We start from the raw sequence: 15318 nt of genomic DNA, 5'->3' as shown, positions 1-15318 counted from the left end.
TCCGTTTATTCTCTCGGCATTCCCTTGCGGCGGAAGTGAAGTTTCCTTATATTGAAATCGCATACAAACACACTTCGCTAAATTGAGTTTCGAAATACATGGTGTTCTCTGGGCAAGAGGTTATGAAGGGTTAAATACTTCGTTATATTGAGGTATAACTGTAGTGAAAAACTCCAGCGAATTCGAACTAAAGCAGCTTGCAACAATTATTTTTTTTTTTAATATTCTGGCTCCCATGGCCCACATTTAGGAAAGAGCCGAGCCAAACATGAAGGCTCACTGTGTAGCTACCATAAAGATGATGAAGAAGGATGTGTGAGAAACTGAGACAGAGCCAGAGCAAGCACAGTGGTGCATGCTCTCCTTTTCCCTCTGTTTCCATCCGGCTTGAAAGAAGCAGGAAGGAGCCCCTAGTGTGCACTTCATCACACTCACTTGCCCCTGCCCCCCCTTTTTTTCTCTCTCTCCTAGAGTGCACTTGATCACACTACCGTGTGGTTGATGACGCCACCTCCAAGATTAAGCTCGCGGGAGGATAGTGCGTATCAAGTCACCATCCTCAGCTCACCCTCGCATGCTTTTCCTTGCACGTTTTCCCTCACAACCACAGCTAATGGCCTGCTAGGTGGAATCTTATCGCACTTGAACTTTATACGGAATCTAGAATTTTTATATGTTGTATGTCCAGTGATTGTTTTGGCTTTACCAGACTATTGATCAAGTGCTATGTTTAAAGGGACTAGTTCAAACTCCATTTTATTTGAATAAATTTCCCCTTGGCATTCGAACTAATGAGATTCAACTGTATTCACTTTAGGGCCAAATGTATTTTGTTACGTTGTAGAAGGGCTTCAGGACCAACCAATCCAGTTTATTGTCACCACGTACCTCCTGCGTGGTGCTTTCTTTCAGCATTTAAAGAAAGCCTGCGGAGTAGGAAAAAAAGACGTGACTGTGCTCATGCACTGTAAAATCACAGCGCTCTCATGTTTTGAGCAAACGTAGCATGCGGTGGCCTGACTATAGCTTATCTGATATCAAGGCACGTCCTTTCTATGCACAGCTGTTGGAGGTGCTGATGCACTGTCAAGCTGATGCTGGCAGTGGCGGCTGCTCACTTTGCCGCACTCCGCTTGCATGCTTCGTTCACTCGAATTTTGGTCATACGCTAGAAGTTGTGAAACGCCGTCCACGTAGCGCCTACTGCAAGAATTTATAAAAGGTTTCTGTAGTGGCTGATAGAGAAACAAAGGAAATGTTGGGAAGCCATTGTGCAATGACGCAGGCTACCTTTCCTGCAAATGGCTCTCTCCCCCATTGCCTCAGTCAGCACTCGTGAGTGATATCTCTTGCCTAATACCACATCGGAGCTCAGGACCCACCTTGTTCTCACTGCTGCTGGCTATTTGTGCACTACAGGCAATGTGTTTGATGTGGAAGTGCCATTGTGCTTCAAGTAATCCTGCTGGATGCTGGCGACTTCTACCAGGAGAAGAGAGTTCATGCTTTTGTTTGAATTTCAAACTGTTTTCATGGTGTGCATCAGTGGAATACTTCGCCAACATGATCGTCACTGTTTCATCTGTGTACTGCAGTTGCCTTGTTTGCAATGCCCAGGTTTTCTGAAGGGCCCTTTCGCCACACATAATTTGGAAAATGCTCTGTAATTCAATTTTACAATTCTCTGATTCATATCTTCTGTTTGCTTTGTTTTAAACATGTAACTTTGTGGTATAGTGTCCTGTATTTTGGCTTAATGTAGCCAAGTGTGATTCAATATGCGGAGAAACGTGTCTTCATAAACTGTCTACCTTTTTTCTTTAGGAATATGCTGAACGCCACCCAAGCCGGTCACTGTCAATATCGCTTACTTTGGCTCAGCTACTGTTGTCCCAAGGGCACCTCAGTGACTGCTGTGACATCCTGAAGTCACTTGGCACCACAACCTACAAACTTGGAATTGTGCGTAGATGCTGTGCTTGACTCACTTGTAGCACTTGCTGTTATATGTCAGTGCATGTGCATTTTTCGTTATTTGTGGAGAGTGTTCGTTTACCTTAAAGAAAATGTATGCTGCTTTGTCAGACAATGTATTATCGAACCCTGTGAGTTGTTTAAAGGGATACTAAAAAAAAAAAATTTGAGCTGTGTTAGTACATCAGTACCCTTCTACAATACCTAAAGAAACGACTCTTGCCATAACAAAAGGCTTGGGAAGTTGTAAAAGATGAGGGTTTAAAAAAAAAGAAAGAAAAAACAAAGGCGTAAAACAGGTGGCAATGCTGCCTTAAAGTTCCAGCATCAGCTTGCCACAACGTCATGGATTTCGATGCTGTCTGCTCATGCCTACTTAATTTTTTATTAGTGAAAATGGACTATGGTACATTTTACAGTGGACTCTCTTTAAACGAAACCTCAAAGGACCGGGCAGATTAGGTCTGTTTATCAGGAGTTCCATTTTCTGATAGACAAAGCTAAATACAATTGCATAAATACAAAACCAACCAACCATGAGGATGGTGTTCCGCTTAAGAGGCAGTTCTGTTTAAGCGATTTCCGTTTATCGAGATTCCACTGTATTCTAAAGGCACTAAAGACTGAACTTAGCTGGTTTCAAGAGCCTTTACTGATCCGTAACATTCCAAATACGAAAAAAAAAAAAAAACCTTCAAAATCCGGAGCACCACACTGATGCACCAGTACTGTGGTTTCCGCATGAAATTCTGACGTAATTATTATTAGTCATTTTATATCATAATATTATAGTCCTTTTTTGTGACCTATTATCATAAAAAATGAAAATCGAGTTTTGAAAGAACACTTGGTCAGTCTAAACTGGTTTGGTGCTTCTGTATAGTGTCCCTTTAATTTTCATGTGTAAGCATTCCTTGGCGAGTACCTCGGCAAAATCTGCCTGTCCTGTGATATCTTATATCTGCAAAATAAATGCATAATAGGGCATGTTAACAGATTTAATTATTATAATAGTCTAATAGATGATTGGTAGTGTTAGAAAAAACAACAAAAACTGGTTATGTTGCCGTCGCCGCATCAAGGTCGTAGCAAAAAAGGGAAATGAAGAAGTTAATACATGTAATTGTTAGAATAGTGTAATAGTAGATGATGTGTAGTGTTATGAAAAAAAAAAAAATGATACTGGTGCTGTCATCATCTTGTCAAGGTCGTAACAAAAAAGAAAAATAATAAAGAAACTGGTGTTACAAAAGGAAAACCAGCTGTGACGGTGTTTTAGCTCAGTTGCACGATATATCTTCAAAATAAATGCATGATTGGTCAAGTTAACACATGTAATTGTTATAATAGTGTAATAGTAGATGATTGGTAGCGATGGGTAGACATGCATAAGCTAGCTAAATAAGTAAGCAAAAGCGAAATAGCAGCCGAGCCAAAGAATGCTTGCGCATTAGTAGACAATTCTCAGAATTTCCATAGCATTCTTTACGTAACGTTGCAGTGCTAAGGTAGTCAAACCCCATTGTAACAGAAGTTACAACAAACTAATGAATATACCTAAGTACTAAATGTAGTTCCCTTCTAAATTCCCATTGAAGCAGGTGTATTTTTATACTGTTTTAGTGAAGTAAACATTTACTAGAAATGGATATATTGAACCGTTTTAGTTCAGAAGGAAGGCTTACTGATTATTCCGTGCCAGTTAGACTGCAATTTGGCAGCATGTCATGTTGCTAGTAACATGTCTGATGTGGGAGTTTCCAGCTCTGAGTTTTTGGCCACCTGCCAAAGTGCCAAACTGGCTGTGCTTTTGTGTCCGCGACCATAGCCTCTACATCAAGTGGATGCCACACAGTGGCTACAGTAGACTTTCAGTAGACTTTCGAAGCCGTAGCATCAGTTCACAATACCAATGTTTAGTATTATTTACCCTATTACCACTTGAATGTTTTTCTGGAAAATACATCTGAAAATTTCCTGTGCATACAGTAGAATACGACACTGAAAACTCAAAAACGAAAACTGAGTCATGTCATGCTTGTCCAGGGAGCGAATCAGCAGTTAGGTCCATTAGGTGAATCCAGCTTTAACAACAACAAAATCTATCAATTTATGTTGTTATCTAGTGATGATTATGTACAAAATCTGAGGCTTGCAGTATGCTGCAGTACTCTTCAGTACTCACGAGCTGAGTGATTGCTGAGAATGTAAGAGCAGTATGTGAAGTTGTGAGCCCTTTAAACAGCAGTTCACTGTATGCACATTTTAGGATTAGATGGTGTAGCATGCACCAGAAGGCATGCACTCCACTGTTCAGTATTTATTCCGGTGTAATAGTACATGACTCTCAAGCAAGGTGTGGTGTGTTTTGAGCGTCAAGTGCAGGAGTCGGATGCGATGGTACTTAGTTGAGACGAGATGGCACCAGTAGAATGCAGTAGTGGCAGGAGTAGAGTACAGTGGTTGAGTGGCTGTTGACTTAGCAGTGCTTGGCCTGTTATCAGGTAGCCAGCAGCTCATGGAAGTTTTCCAACAGCCAAATCAAGCAAGTTACCAAAAGTGTGGCACACTGCTAGATTGCAGCCCATTAAATACAAAATTATACAAAAATCTGCAATTTGAACTAAGCAAGGAAGGCTTGTTATATCCCCCTTTACCAATTGACCCTGAGGTTAAGATAAATATCAACTTATTCAAAAATTTTGCTTAATTCAAACAAGTCATGGATTTCGGTTGTACTATATCCAAGGGAGTTAGTATTACTTTTTTTTATCCAGTGATTACCTATAGTTATCGATTTTGATGTAACAAGGCTCAACTGTAACTGCTTCAGCACACTCATGAATTTTGTTCAGCTGTCATAGGTCAGATTTTTGGGCTAGCTTTGATAACTACTAGCTGGAAAAAAAAAGAAAATCTAGCTCATGAATGTTTTTCTTTTTATAGATTTCAGCCTTGGTGACACTTTATAAAAACCTTGAAGACAAGGAAGCCACTGCAGCAGTGTTTGCTGATGCCATATCCTGGTATAAAAAGAACAAGGTGAGTTGTGCTATTTGTGGCTTAATTTTTCCCAATTTTCGGAAGGCACTTAACCATTTCAGTGTCACTGATGTGCTGGTACGTTTCTACGTTTCTATCCTGCCATGTCACTGACGTACCATACATTCTCCACTCTCTCCAGTCGGATGTGTGCAGTAACATGAAGTTGGTAAACTCTGCGGTAGCTCCACCATCTGTTGTATATTTCTAGGAGCATAATTTCTCATCTCTCTGGGTTTCTGTTAATGCGCTGCGGAATGCACTCCTTCTTGGGTGTGTGGCAACTCGTGAATTTTCTTCATCACTAATGCAGGAATTTTTTGTTAAAATGTTTGTGCTGTAGCACAGGGCCCCCACTCTTGCATCTCTTCTTTATATATTCTTTGTTTATAGAAGGTAATTATTTTTTCTACCGTGACACAACGGCACTATTGTGGAAGCATGCGCATCAGAACAAAACTAGGTAGGAGAAATAAAACGACGGCAAGAATGGGAGGACCATAGTAAGAGCGTGCATTTGCCATTATGTGTAAGCATCACGTGTGTATTTGCGTAACCGAAAATGAGCCGTTGTGTTCGTTTTATATTATCTGAGAAAAAGCTTGATTCTGGGGTGTGCGTCGCCTCTAAAAAACCCGACACTGAAGAGGTTAAAGCAACTTGGCTATGCACCAACTCTGATCGAAATATTGACAGCCATGTATGTCAAAAAAATATTTGGCTTTGAAATGTGCAACAATATTAGAAAAAAAAAGTCTCCTGTGCACTTGGGTTTCATACTTGTCATTGTGCCCATTTACACTTATTTCTGTGCAGGATTCCTAGGCAGCCAAATTCAGGTGCCTTCCATTAAGGTGTTTCTTATAGCCCATATGTAGCTTTGTGAAACCCTCAGTAATCTCAAAATCTGGTCTGAACTAAGTGACAACGTGGCCACTGTGATTGCATGACTTGCAGCCTTAATTGCATACAGCATTGTACGACGGTTGATCCAGAAATAAGGTTCCCATCAATTTTAGAAATAGACAGCATTGTATATTCTCATAGTAATTTACATCATTGGAAAGATGAAATTTTGCTCTATTTTTCTTCATAATTGCCATCTTTTTCTACGCATTTTTGTAGACGGTGCTCCAATTTCTGTATCCCAATGTCATAGAACTCCGCTGCCAATCCGTTGAGGAAGCGTTTCACCTCTTCTTTGACTTCATCGTCGCTCCGGAATTGTTGGCCACTCAAATGTTCCTTTAACTTGGGGAACAAGTTATACAGTGAAATCTCGTTAATTCAAACTTCAACGATTCGATTTTATGGATAATTCGAATTGTACGATTTGATCCGGCCAAGCTCCAGAAGTCTATGTATAGAAAAGCCAGTGAATTCGAACGCGAGAAGGTTCTGTCATGGATAATTCGAACCACGCACCACCGTGCCGGCGGCTTGGCGCCTGGCACACGGCCAGAGAAACGCGCCTACTGCCTACACACAAGGCAGCGTCACCTCTGGAACGGAGAGAACGGCAAGAGACGCAAAATTGGGAAAAATCTAACCGGCGCGGCGTCGGCCAGAAGGCAGTGGCAGCTGCCTCCTCTCCATTCTTTGTGACCTCCGAGACTTCTTGCCCATCGCGAATCTTGGAGGCTTTGCAAATATTGTGTAGCCGCTAATGTTGTGTGGCAGATGGTGTGGCAAGCACCCAAACACAGCGAATCAAGTGCGTCGCAGCTGCGCTTGCAATCAAGAACCGACGAATCGGGGCCTTCGCCAGCTTCACATGTTCAGCGTCTTTGTCTCGGCAGTCTTCATCGGTTGTGCACGTCTGTTTTCAGCTTAGGAGGTAACGGCCGTCACGATTCTTTGTGATGGTGTTAGAGGGACACTAAAGAGAAAAATGATTTGTTCTGCATCAGTAAATTACTTTTCTACGACACTAACAACACCACTCTTACCCCAATAAGACGCTTCGTAAGCCAGAACAAGCTCAGAAAACGAAAGACGGGTGGCGACGCCTCCTTGAAGTTCCCGCACCTGGTTGCTGTGACGTCATGGATTTTTATGGCATCTTCTAGGGCCTACCTACTTACTTATGTAGTGGTACAGACTGACTACATTGTGTTCTAAAGGAACCAAATATGAAACGTAGCAAGTTTCAGGAACCTTTACTCAGCCAATGCGGCCCAAATGCAAAAACATACTTTGGAATCCCTGACGTACTGGCGTCGGGGCTTTGGCGCGAAATTCAAATCCTGATACATTGACCTTAAATTTTTCATGTTATAACCTATTCCTTTGAAATGACTGCCTGCAGGGTTCTCAAAGAATGCTTTATATTAGTCTAAACTGACTTATTGTTTCGCTTTAGTGTCCCGTTAAGCCTCGGCTAACGTTCGTTTTGGTGGACATCGGTGGTGTGGCACAGTCGGACCCAGAGCTGCGACTTGAAGATGGCGTGTGCCGCGGGCACACGCCATCACTGCGCCAAAACACTGCAAGAGAAGAGTGATATCCTGTGGGAAGTGGACGCTGGACTCTTGTCTAAGCAAGAAATTGAGAAGCATGCAATACCGAAAAGCACACTATCTACTTACGTAAAGAATAAGAGTGCTATTGAAGATGCCTTGGCAGCAGAATTTGCCAACGAAAAAAAGAGGTTGCGGCCCGCAAAGTATCCAGACCTCGAGAAAGCGCTACTGCTTTGGATAAAGGACATGCACACTCAGGATATTCCACTGAGCAGTCCTGTGATACTGGCGAAGGCAGCGAACTTCGCCCTGCAGCTGGGTTACAACGACTTTGCTACTTCAGATGGGTGGCTGCACCATTTCCACGAGCGTTACGACCTTGTTTTCTGTGCTGTGTCGGGAGAAGCAAAGGTCGTAAACGTTGAAACGTGTGAAGCTTGGCGCTCCGAGGTGTTGCAAGGCCACATGGAGAAGTATTCTCTGCAGGACATATTTAATGCGGACGAAACTGCTTCATTTTTCAAATTGCTGCCTGCCAAAACAATTGCACATAAAGGCGACAAGGAAAAACGGCAGACTACGACCACGGACTTTTTCAAGCATTAAATTTCTGACATGCCCTACTGCTTCCAAATCGCAGTCTACTGTTGTTCTCCTTCACTTTCGTTAGTTCGAACTTTCGTTAATTCGAACTGAAGTGGCTTCCCCTTGCAGTTCGAATTAATGAGCTTTTACTGTAATCACTAGGTGCGAGGTCTGGACTGTACGGTGGGTGGGGCATGACAGGCCACCCAAAGTTTGTCAAAAGTTCCTGGGTTTGACGGGAGACGTGGGGTCGGGCATTGTCGTGAAGCAGCGTTACGCCGGCTGCCAGTCGTTCTCGCCGGCAGTTCTGGGTAGCTCGCCTGAGTTTTCTTAGGGTTGCACAATAACTGTCTGAATGTATTGTTGTCCCACGTTGCATGAAAAAGGAGTTTGTTTTAACTTCTTTGTGACTGGTGAGACTCTGGGTGATGCCACTGTTTAGATTTTTGTTTCGTTTCGGGAGTTAAATGAAACATCTACGTTTTCTCTCCCGTTACAATGGAGTCCAAAAATCCTTCCTTATCTTCTTGACACTTGTGAAGAAACTGGCGAGCACAGTCAGGGCATTTCTCCTTGTGGTCTGATGTCAATAGCCACGGTACCCATCGAGCGCAACAGTTGTGATACCCGAATTTTTCGGTCAAAGCTCTTTCCACTGTAACGTAAGAACTCCCAGGAATCTGAGCAACAAATTCACTTACAGTGATCCTCCTGTTTTGAAGCACTTCGTGTTGGACCATCTTGATAACCGCCTCTGAAACTGACGGTCTTCCACTCTGTTCTTCATCGTGGACATCCTTCCGACCGGCACTAAACTCCCTGCACCACTTTCGGACGTGTTGAACGGACATACATTTGTTGCCATACATCTCTGTCAACTGACAATGAATATCCACGGGTAGAGTCCCTTTGGCGTGCAAAAAGCGAATTATGGAACGAATTTCGCACTTGGCGCAATCAACAATGGGAACCTCCATATCGGACAGCTGCTGTGCTGAGTCAAGAATGAGCGGCGCAGCGAAGTGCGGTCGGGGGGAATCGAGAGTGGGGGAACAGCCATGCGCCAAAGTGTTGCCAGATTTGCTTCGCACCATCCCATGTAGCTGGAGCTCTTTGGGATCCTTATTTCTGGATCAACCCTCGTAGCTCAGTGAGAAGCCTCTGCATTACCATGTATGCTGAGCTGGCATCTGAGTGCTCAGTGCCTCTCACAGCCTCGATCTGCTGAGCTGAACCTGCTGACACGGGAGAGTGCCAAGTTCTACCTGGCCAATGGGCAAGTCCAGGAGGCAGCTAGTGTGCTGGAAGAATTGCGCAAGGCGGAGCCCCAGGATCCTAAGGTGCTGGCGCAGCTCATTTCAGCTTACTCAGTGTTCGACCCCAAGAAAGCCAAAATGTATCCTTTTTCATATGGTTCTGGTGCTTCTGCTCAGTGTTTCGTGGTATGCCGCTGAAATAAGTTTCATCGTGCAGTGTTTTGACATGCAACAAAAATTTCAGCAATGCAACTTGGAAACCTCAAGATTATTTTTGGTACTAAAGGAAATGTAAAGTATGTTGGGGAGTGTGCAACAATATTAGAATATGATGGGGATGAGCAGTGCAGCGGTGGCGTAGAGGTAGAACACCCGCCTCGCGTGCAAGAGGTCCGTGGTTCGAATCCCGGTGCCGGCAATTTTCCACCGGATTAAAAAAAAAAAATAAAAAATCCACGTGTTGATGAAATTGCACAAACAGGCCTGGAGTGTGGCCTGATCCCGGCGACCAGAACCGGTAACGCACTCCCTCACCAGAACAGGATTGGCCACCCTGGTGCAGTACTTGGCCACAACCTCCTATATGAACACAACAATCAAACCCCGGCCCTCAGTCCCCAGCAGCTGCGAAGCACTGACCACGGCGGCGGTCAGACCTACGGCGCAGCAGAGGGCGCTAAGAATCACTGGCTCCGGACAGGCCGCCATTGGAACATGAACCTGGCAACGTTTAACGCTAGAACGTTATCTAGTGAGGCGAGTCTAGCAGTGCTATTGGAGGAATTAGAGGGCAGTAAATGGGATATAGTAGGGCTCAGTGAAGTTAGGAGGCCAAAAGAAGCATATACAGTGCTAAAAAGCGGGCACGTCCTGTGCTACCAGGGCTTAGCGGAGAGAAGAGAACTAGGAGTCGGATTCCTCATTAATAAGAATATAGCTGGTAACATACAGGAATTCTATAGCATTAACGAGAGGGTGGCAGGTCTTGTGAAACTTAATAAGAGGTACAAAATGAAGATTGTACAGGTCTACGCCCCTACATCCAGTCATGATGACCAGGAAGTCGAAAGCTTCTATGAAGACGTGGAATCGGCGATGGGTAGAGTGAAAACTAAATACACTATACTAATGGGCGGCTTTAATGCCAAGGTAGGCAAGAAGCAGGCTGGAGACAAGGCAGTGGGGGAATATGGCATAGGCACTAGGAATAGCAGGGGAGAGTTATTAGTAGAGTTTGCGGAACAGAATAATATGAGGATAATGAATACCTTCTTCCGCAAGCGGGACAGCCGAAATTGGACGTGGAGGAGCCCGAACGGCGAGTCTAGAAATGAAATAGACTTCATACTCTGCGCTAACCCTGGCATCATACAAGATGTGGACGTGCTCGGCAAGGTGCGCTGCAGTGACCACAGGATGGTAAGAGCTCGAATTAGTCTGGTACATAAGAACACTGGTACACTGGTACATAAGAAGCCGATTAATGAGTTAGCGGTAAGAGGGAAAATAGAGGAATTCCAGATCAAGCTACAGAACAGGTATTCGGCTTTAACTCAGGAAGAGGACCTTAGTGTTGAAACAATGAACGACAATCTTGTGGAGGTGCGCACTCCACAATCTTGTGGAGTGCGCAATTAAGGAGTGCGCAATGGAAGTCGGTGGTAACTCCGTTAGGCAGGATACCAGCAAACTATCGCAGGAGACGAAAGATCTGATCAAGAAACGCCAATGTATGAAAGCATCTAACCCTACAGCTAGAATTGAACTGGCAGAACTTTCAAAGTTAATCTACAAGCGTAAGACAGCTGACATAAGGAAGTATAATATGGATAGAATTGAACATGCTCTCAGGAACGGAGGAAGCCTAAAAACAGTGAAGAAGAAACTAGGAATTGGCAAGAATCAGGTGTATGCGTTAAGAGACAAAGCCGGCAATATCATTACTAATATGGATGAGATAGTTCAAGTGGCTGAGGAGTTTTATAGAGATTTATACAGTACCAGTGGCACCCACGACGATAATGGAAGAGAAAATAGTCTAGACGAATTCGAAATCCCAAAGGTAACCCCGGAAGAAGTAAAGAAAGCCTTGGGAGATATGCAAAGGGGGAAGGCAGCTGGGGAGGATCGGGTAACAGCAGATTTGTTGAAGGATGGGGGACAGATTGTTCTAGAGAAACTGGCCACCCTGTATACGCAATGCCTCATGACCTCGAGCGTACCGGAATCTTGGAAGAACGCTAACATAATCCTAATACATAAGGAAAGGGACGCCAAAGACTTGAAAAATTATAGACCGATCAGCTTACTGTCCGTTGCCTACAAACTATTTACTAAGGTAATCGCAAATAGAATCGGGAGCACCTTAGACTTCTGTCAAGCAAAGGACCAGGCAGGATTCCGTAAAGGCTACTCAACAATAGACCATATTCACACTATCAATCAGGTGATAGAGAAATGTGCAGAATATAACCAACCCTTATATATAGCTTTCATTGATTACGAGAAAGCGTTCGATTCTGTCGAAACCTCAGCAGTCATGGAGGCATTACGGATTCAGGGTGTAGACGAGTCGTATATAAAAATACTGAAAGATATCTATAGCGGCTCCACAGCCACCGTAGTCCTCCATAAAGCAAGCAACAAAGTCCCAATAAAGAAAGGCGTCAGGCAGGGAGATACGATATCTCCAACGCTGTTCACAGCGTGCTTACAGGAGGTATTCAGAGAGCTGGATTGGGAAGAATTGGGGATAAAAGTTAATGGAGAATACCTTAGTAACTTGCGATTCGCTGATGATATTGCCTTGCTTAGTAACTCAGGGGACCAATTGCAATGCATGCTCACTGACCTGGAGAGGCAAAGCAGAAGAGTGGGTCTAAAAATTAATCTGCAGAAAACTAAAGTAATGCTTAACAGTCTCGGTAGAGAACAGCAATTTACAATAGGCAGCGAGGCACTGGAAGTTGTAAGGGAATACATCTACTTAGGGCAGGTAGTGACGGCGGATCCGGATCATGAGAAGGAAATAATCAGAAGAATAAGAATGGGCTGGGGAGCATTTGGCAGGCATTCTCAGATCATGATCAGCAGGTTGCCATTATCCCTCAAGAGAAAAGTATATAATAGCTGTGTCTTACCAGTATTCACCTACGGGGCAGAAACCTGGAGGCTTACGAAAAGGGTTCTACTCAAATTGAGGATGACGCAATGAGCTATGGAAAGAAGAATGATAGGTGTAACGTTAAGGGATAAGAAAAGAGCAGATTGGGTGAGGGAACAAACGCGAGTTAGTGACATCTTAGTTGAAATCAAGAAAAAGAAATGGGCATGGGCAGGACATGTAATGAGGAGGGAAGATAACCGATGGTCATTAAGGGTTACGGACTGGATCCCAAGGGAAGGGAAGCGTAGCAGGGGGCGACAGAAAGTTAGGTGGGCGGATGAGATTAAGAAGTTTGCAGGGACGGCATGGCCACAATCAGTACATGAGCGGGGTTGTTGGAGAAGTATGGGAGAGGCGTTTCCCCTGCAGTGGGCCTAACCAGGCTGATGATGATGATGATGATGAGTGGGGTAGTAATGGTGGGTTAGTTTTATAATCCGTGGATTCGAGAGTGGTGGCTTGATCTTGCCGTGGTGTGGCTGAAGAGGTGGGCTGGGGACATTCTCAAAGTGACTGAGGAATGGTCTGGACAAGGGTATGCCTGTGGTTATGTTTTAGAAGGATATATGTACTGTATATACTCGTGTATAAGCCACACCTTTTTTCATCAAATTTTCTCAGGTGTCGATTATACACAAATCAGGCCTATAGCTACACATTAGCTCACTGTAGTGCCACTGTGACTACTGTGTCAGATAGTTAAGAAACTGGTGACAGGTATCAACATTTTATTTGACTATGTATTGCCGCTTTCAAACTCGCATTCCAGCTCGGCTTGCTCCTTATAGAATTTGTCGAGGGGTCAAATACATGAATAATAACTGCATTGCCATTGCCGAAGATGCTGCAAACAAATTCTTGAACAATATGCACTGTCAAGGCACGTAAAATATGTATTTTTTCATAAAAGAATATATTTCTCTGTTCCAAGAAATTGTGCCAGAAATAACTGATATCAATGCTTCCAACTTTTTTTGTCTATTTAATAAGAAAATATCACACTAACTTTAGAACTATATCACTTCGAAACCAGCAAAGCAGTGCATGAAGCTGATATGAAAAATGTGAAGGCCATGAAATGAACAAGTTGAGGACAAATATTTTAATGAACTTTGCAATTCAAGAACCTTGTTTATATTTTTGTACTTATGTAACGGCCAGGGAAATATCTCAATGACGCTGTCCTTCGTTTCAGTGTATTGCGCAGGAGCAGCTGTCACCGGTCATGTATTGTAATTGCACCAAAATTGTAGTCGCAACAGAGAGCACATATAAAAAGGAGTTCTGCAAAATATACATTAGAAATGCGAAGATACAGCTTGATGAAGGGCAAAAGGTGTCACTGAAAACAAAGTTCACTGCATGTGTACACAAAACCTTGCAACAAGATATTTAAATATACGTATAAATCTCCAATAAATCTACATATCTAAGCAAAAGTCACTGTATATAATGTGTCAAACAAGGCAAATAAACATGTTGCGCAATCACAGAATCTTTAAGCCCCCCTTCCACTCTCCCTGATGCATCGTGTGTGACAGAAGGCGGTGCACTTCTTCCCCACATTTCTCCCTTGAGCACACAAAACTGGGTCACCATCGTTGGCTCATCATCCCCCTACCTCCCTCCGCTTTCACTCGCGCATACAGCATGCGGCGCACGGTGACGATGCTATCGCTCTTGGGCTTTATGCAGAACATGATGGCGACGGTGATGGCAGGAATGCGCCTCGAGTGTCCATATAATTGTTATCGCAGTAATATAATAAGAATATCCGGCAAATGAAGAGTCCCGCAACCCATTACTTTCCGCAAAAGAAGAAGTAACAAAATTGAACTTTCATCATGCGACAATTCACTGCACCGCAACAATGTCTTTCTTTTTTTTTGTGCCCGTGTACTTAGATTTAGGTCCACATTAAAGCACACCAGGTGGTCGAAATTTCCGGAGCCCTCCACTACGGCATGCCTCATAATCAGAAAGTGGTTTTGGCATGTAAAACCCCATAATTTAATTTAATTTTTTCTTTCTTTCTTTCTTTTGTGGGCAGGGGCACCAAAATGAAAAAAAAAACAAGAAGAAAAAAAAGCGAGGGAAAGCATGTTGGCCACAATCAAATGCCTACTTTAGGCACCTAATGTGGCTCCGAAGGAATATGGAAGAAAACATGAGACGCTTGGTCCACAGAGAACCATACGCAAACTGCTCAGTGTCCTACACCAATGAGACAAGACTTTCCAGAGAGATTGCAATAACATTGAATTGAAGGTGATGCCCTCAAGCAAATGCGTTGCAATCCGTCGAGTCCCTACAGTGATGGCGGCCAGCGACCATTGTTTGTTTTTCTCATCTAGCCAGAAAGCATCCAAAACTCTCCCAGGGCAAAATCCACTCAGCTAGAGAAAAACGAATGCACACTGAAGTGTGCTGCGTGGTGGTCGGGGCAACACGAGAAAATTACATGCGCTCTGGCTGGATCTGGTAAACCCGTGGGTAGCGAGAACAAGAAAATTGAAGAGGCTGAATGTGTCCTCGCGAATAAAAGTCGGAGTAGAAAAAACAAGAATGTAGTTACCTTTGCTGGCTTTAGTGTCTTGACATGGATGGTTTGGTGCAGGTGAAAAGTTAATATTTTTTTCTATGACATGACGGCACAAATTAACCACCATAGTGCTTTGTCTCATCTGACCTCGCTGCGTGCTTTGCCAACTTGTCTGATAGTGTGTCGATTTGGCTTGTCTCTGTTGTATGGTCCGATGTACAACTTTAGAAAAGTCAGTGCACCTTTGGTGTCAGATGTTTATCAGAACATTAAACCAACAAAGTTCTGGAA

The 15318-nt window shown here is 43.6% G+C and overlaps 1 protein-coding gene across 1 annotated transcript in view; it reads left to right on the top strand.

The window, feature by feature from the left end:
• The window catches only part of Srp72 (signal recognition particle 72), a 51382-nt gene that overhangs the window by 19757 nt on the left and 16307 nt on the right, over positions 1-15318 (top strand). Inside the window, exons 11-13 of the mRNA XM_065429997.1 lie at positions 1825-1962; positions 4921-5016; positions 9278-9459. Of these exons, the coding sequence (XP_065286069.1) occupies positions 1825-1962; positions 4921-5016; positions 9278-9459 (416 nt within the window). The remainder of the gene's footprint in view (positions 1-1824; positions 1963-4920; positions 5017-9277; positions 9460-15318) is intronic.

The sequence above is a fragment of the Dermacentor albipictus genome, chromosome 1 (assembly GCF_038994185.2).
Source record: "Dermacentor albipictus isolate Rhodes 1998 colony chromosome 1, USDA_Dalb.pri_finalv2, whole genome shotgun sequence".
Lineage (NCBI taxonomy): Eukaryota > Metazoa > Arthropoda > Arachnida > Ixodida > Ixodidae > Dermacentor > Dermacentor albipictus.
The sequence above is the reverse complement of the archived record's forward strand: the minus strand, read 5'-3'. Positions and strand labels throughout refer to the sequence as shown.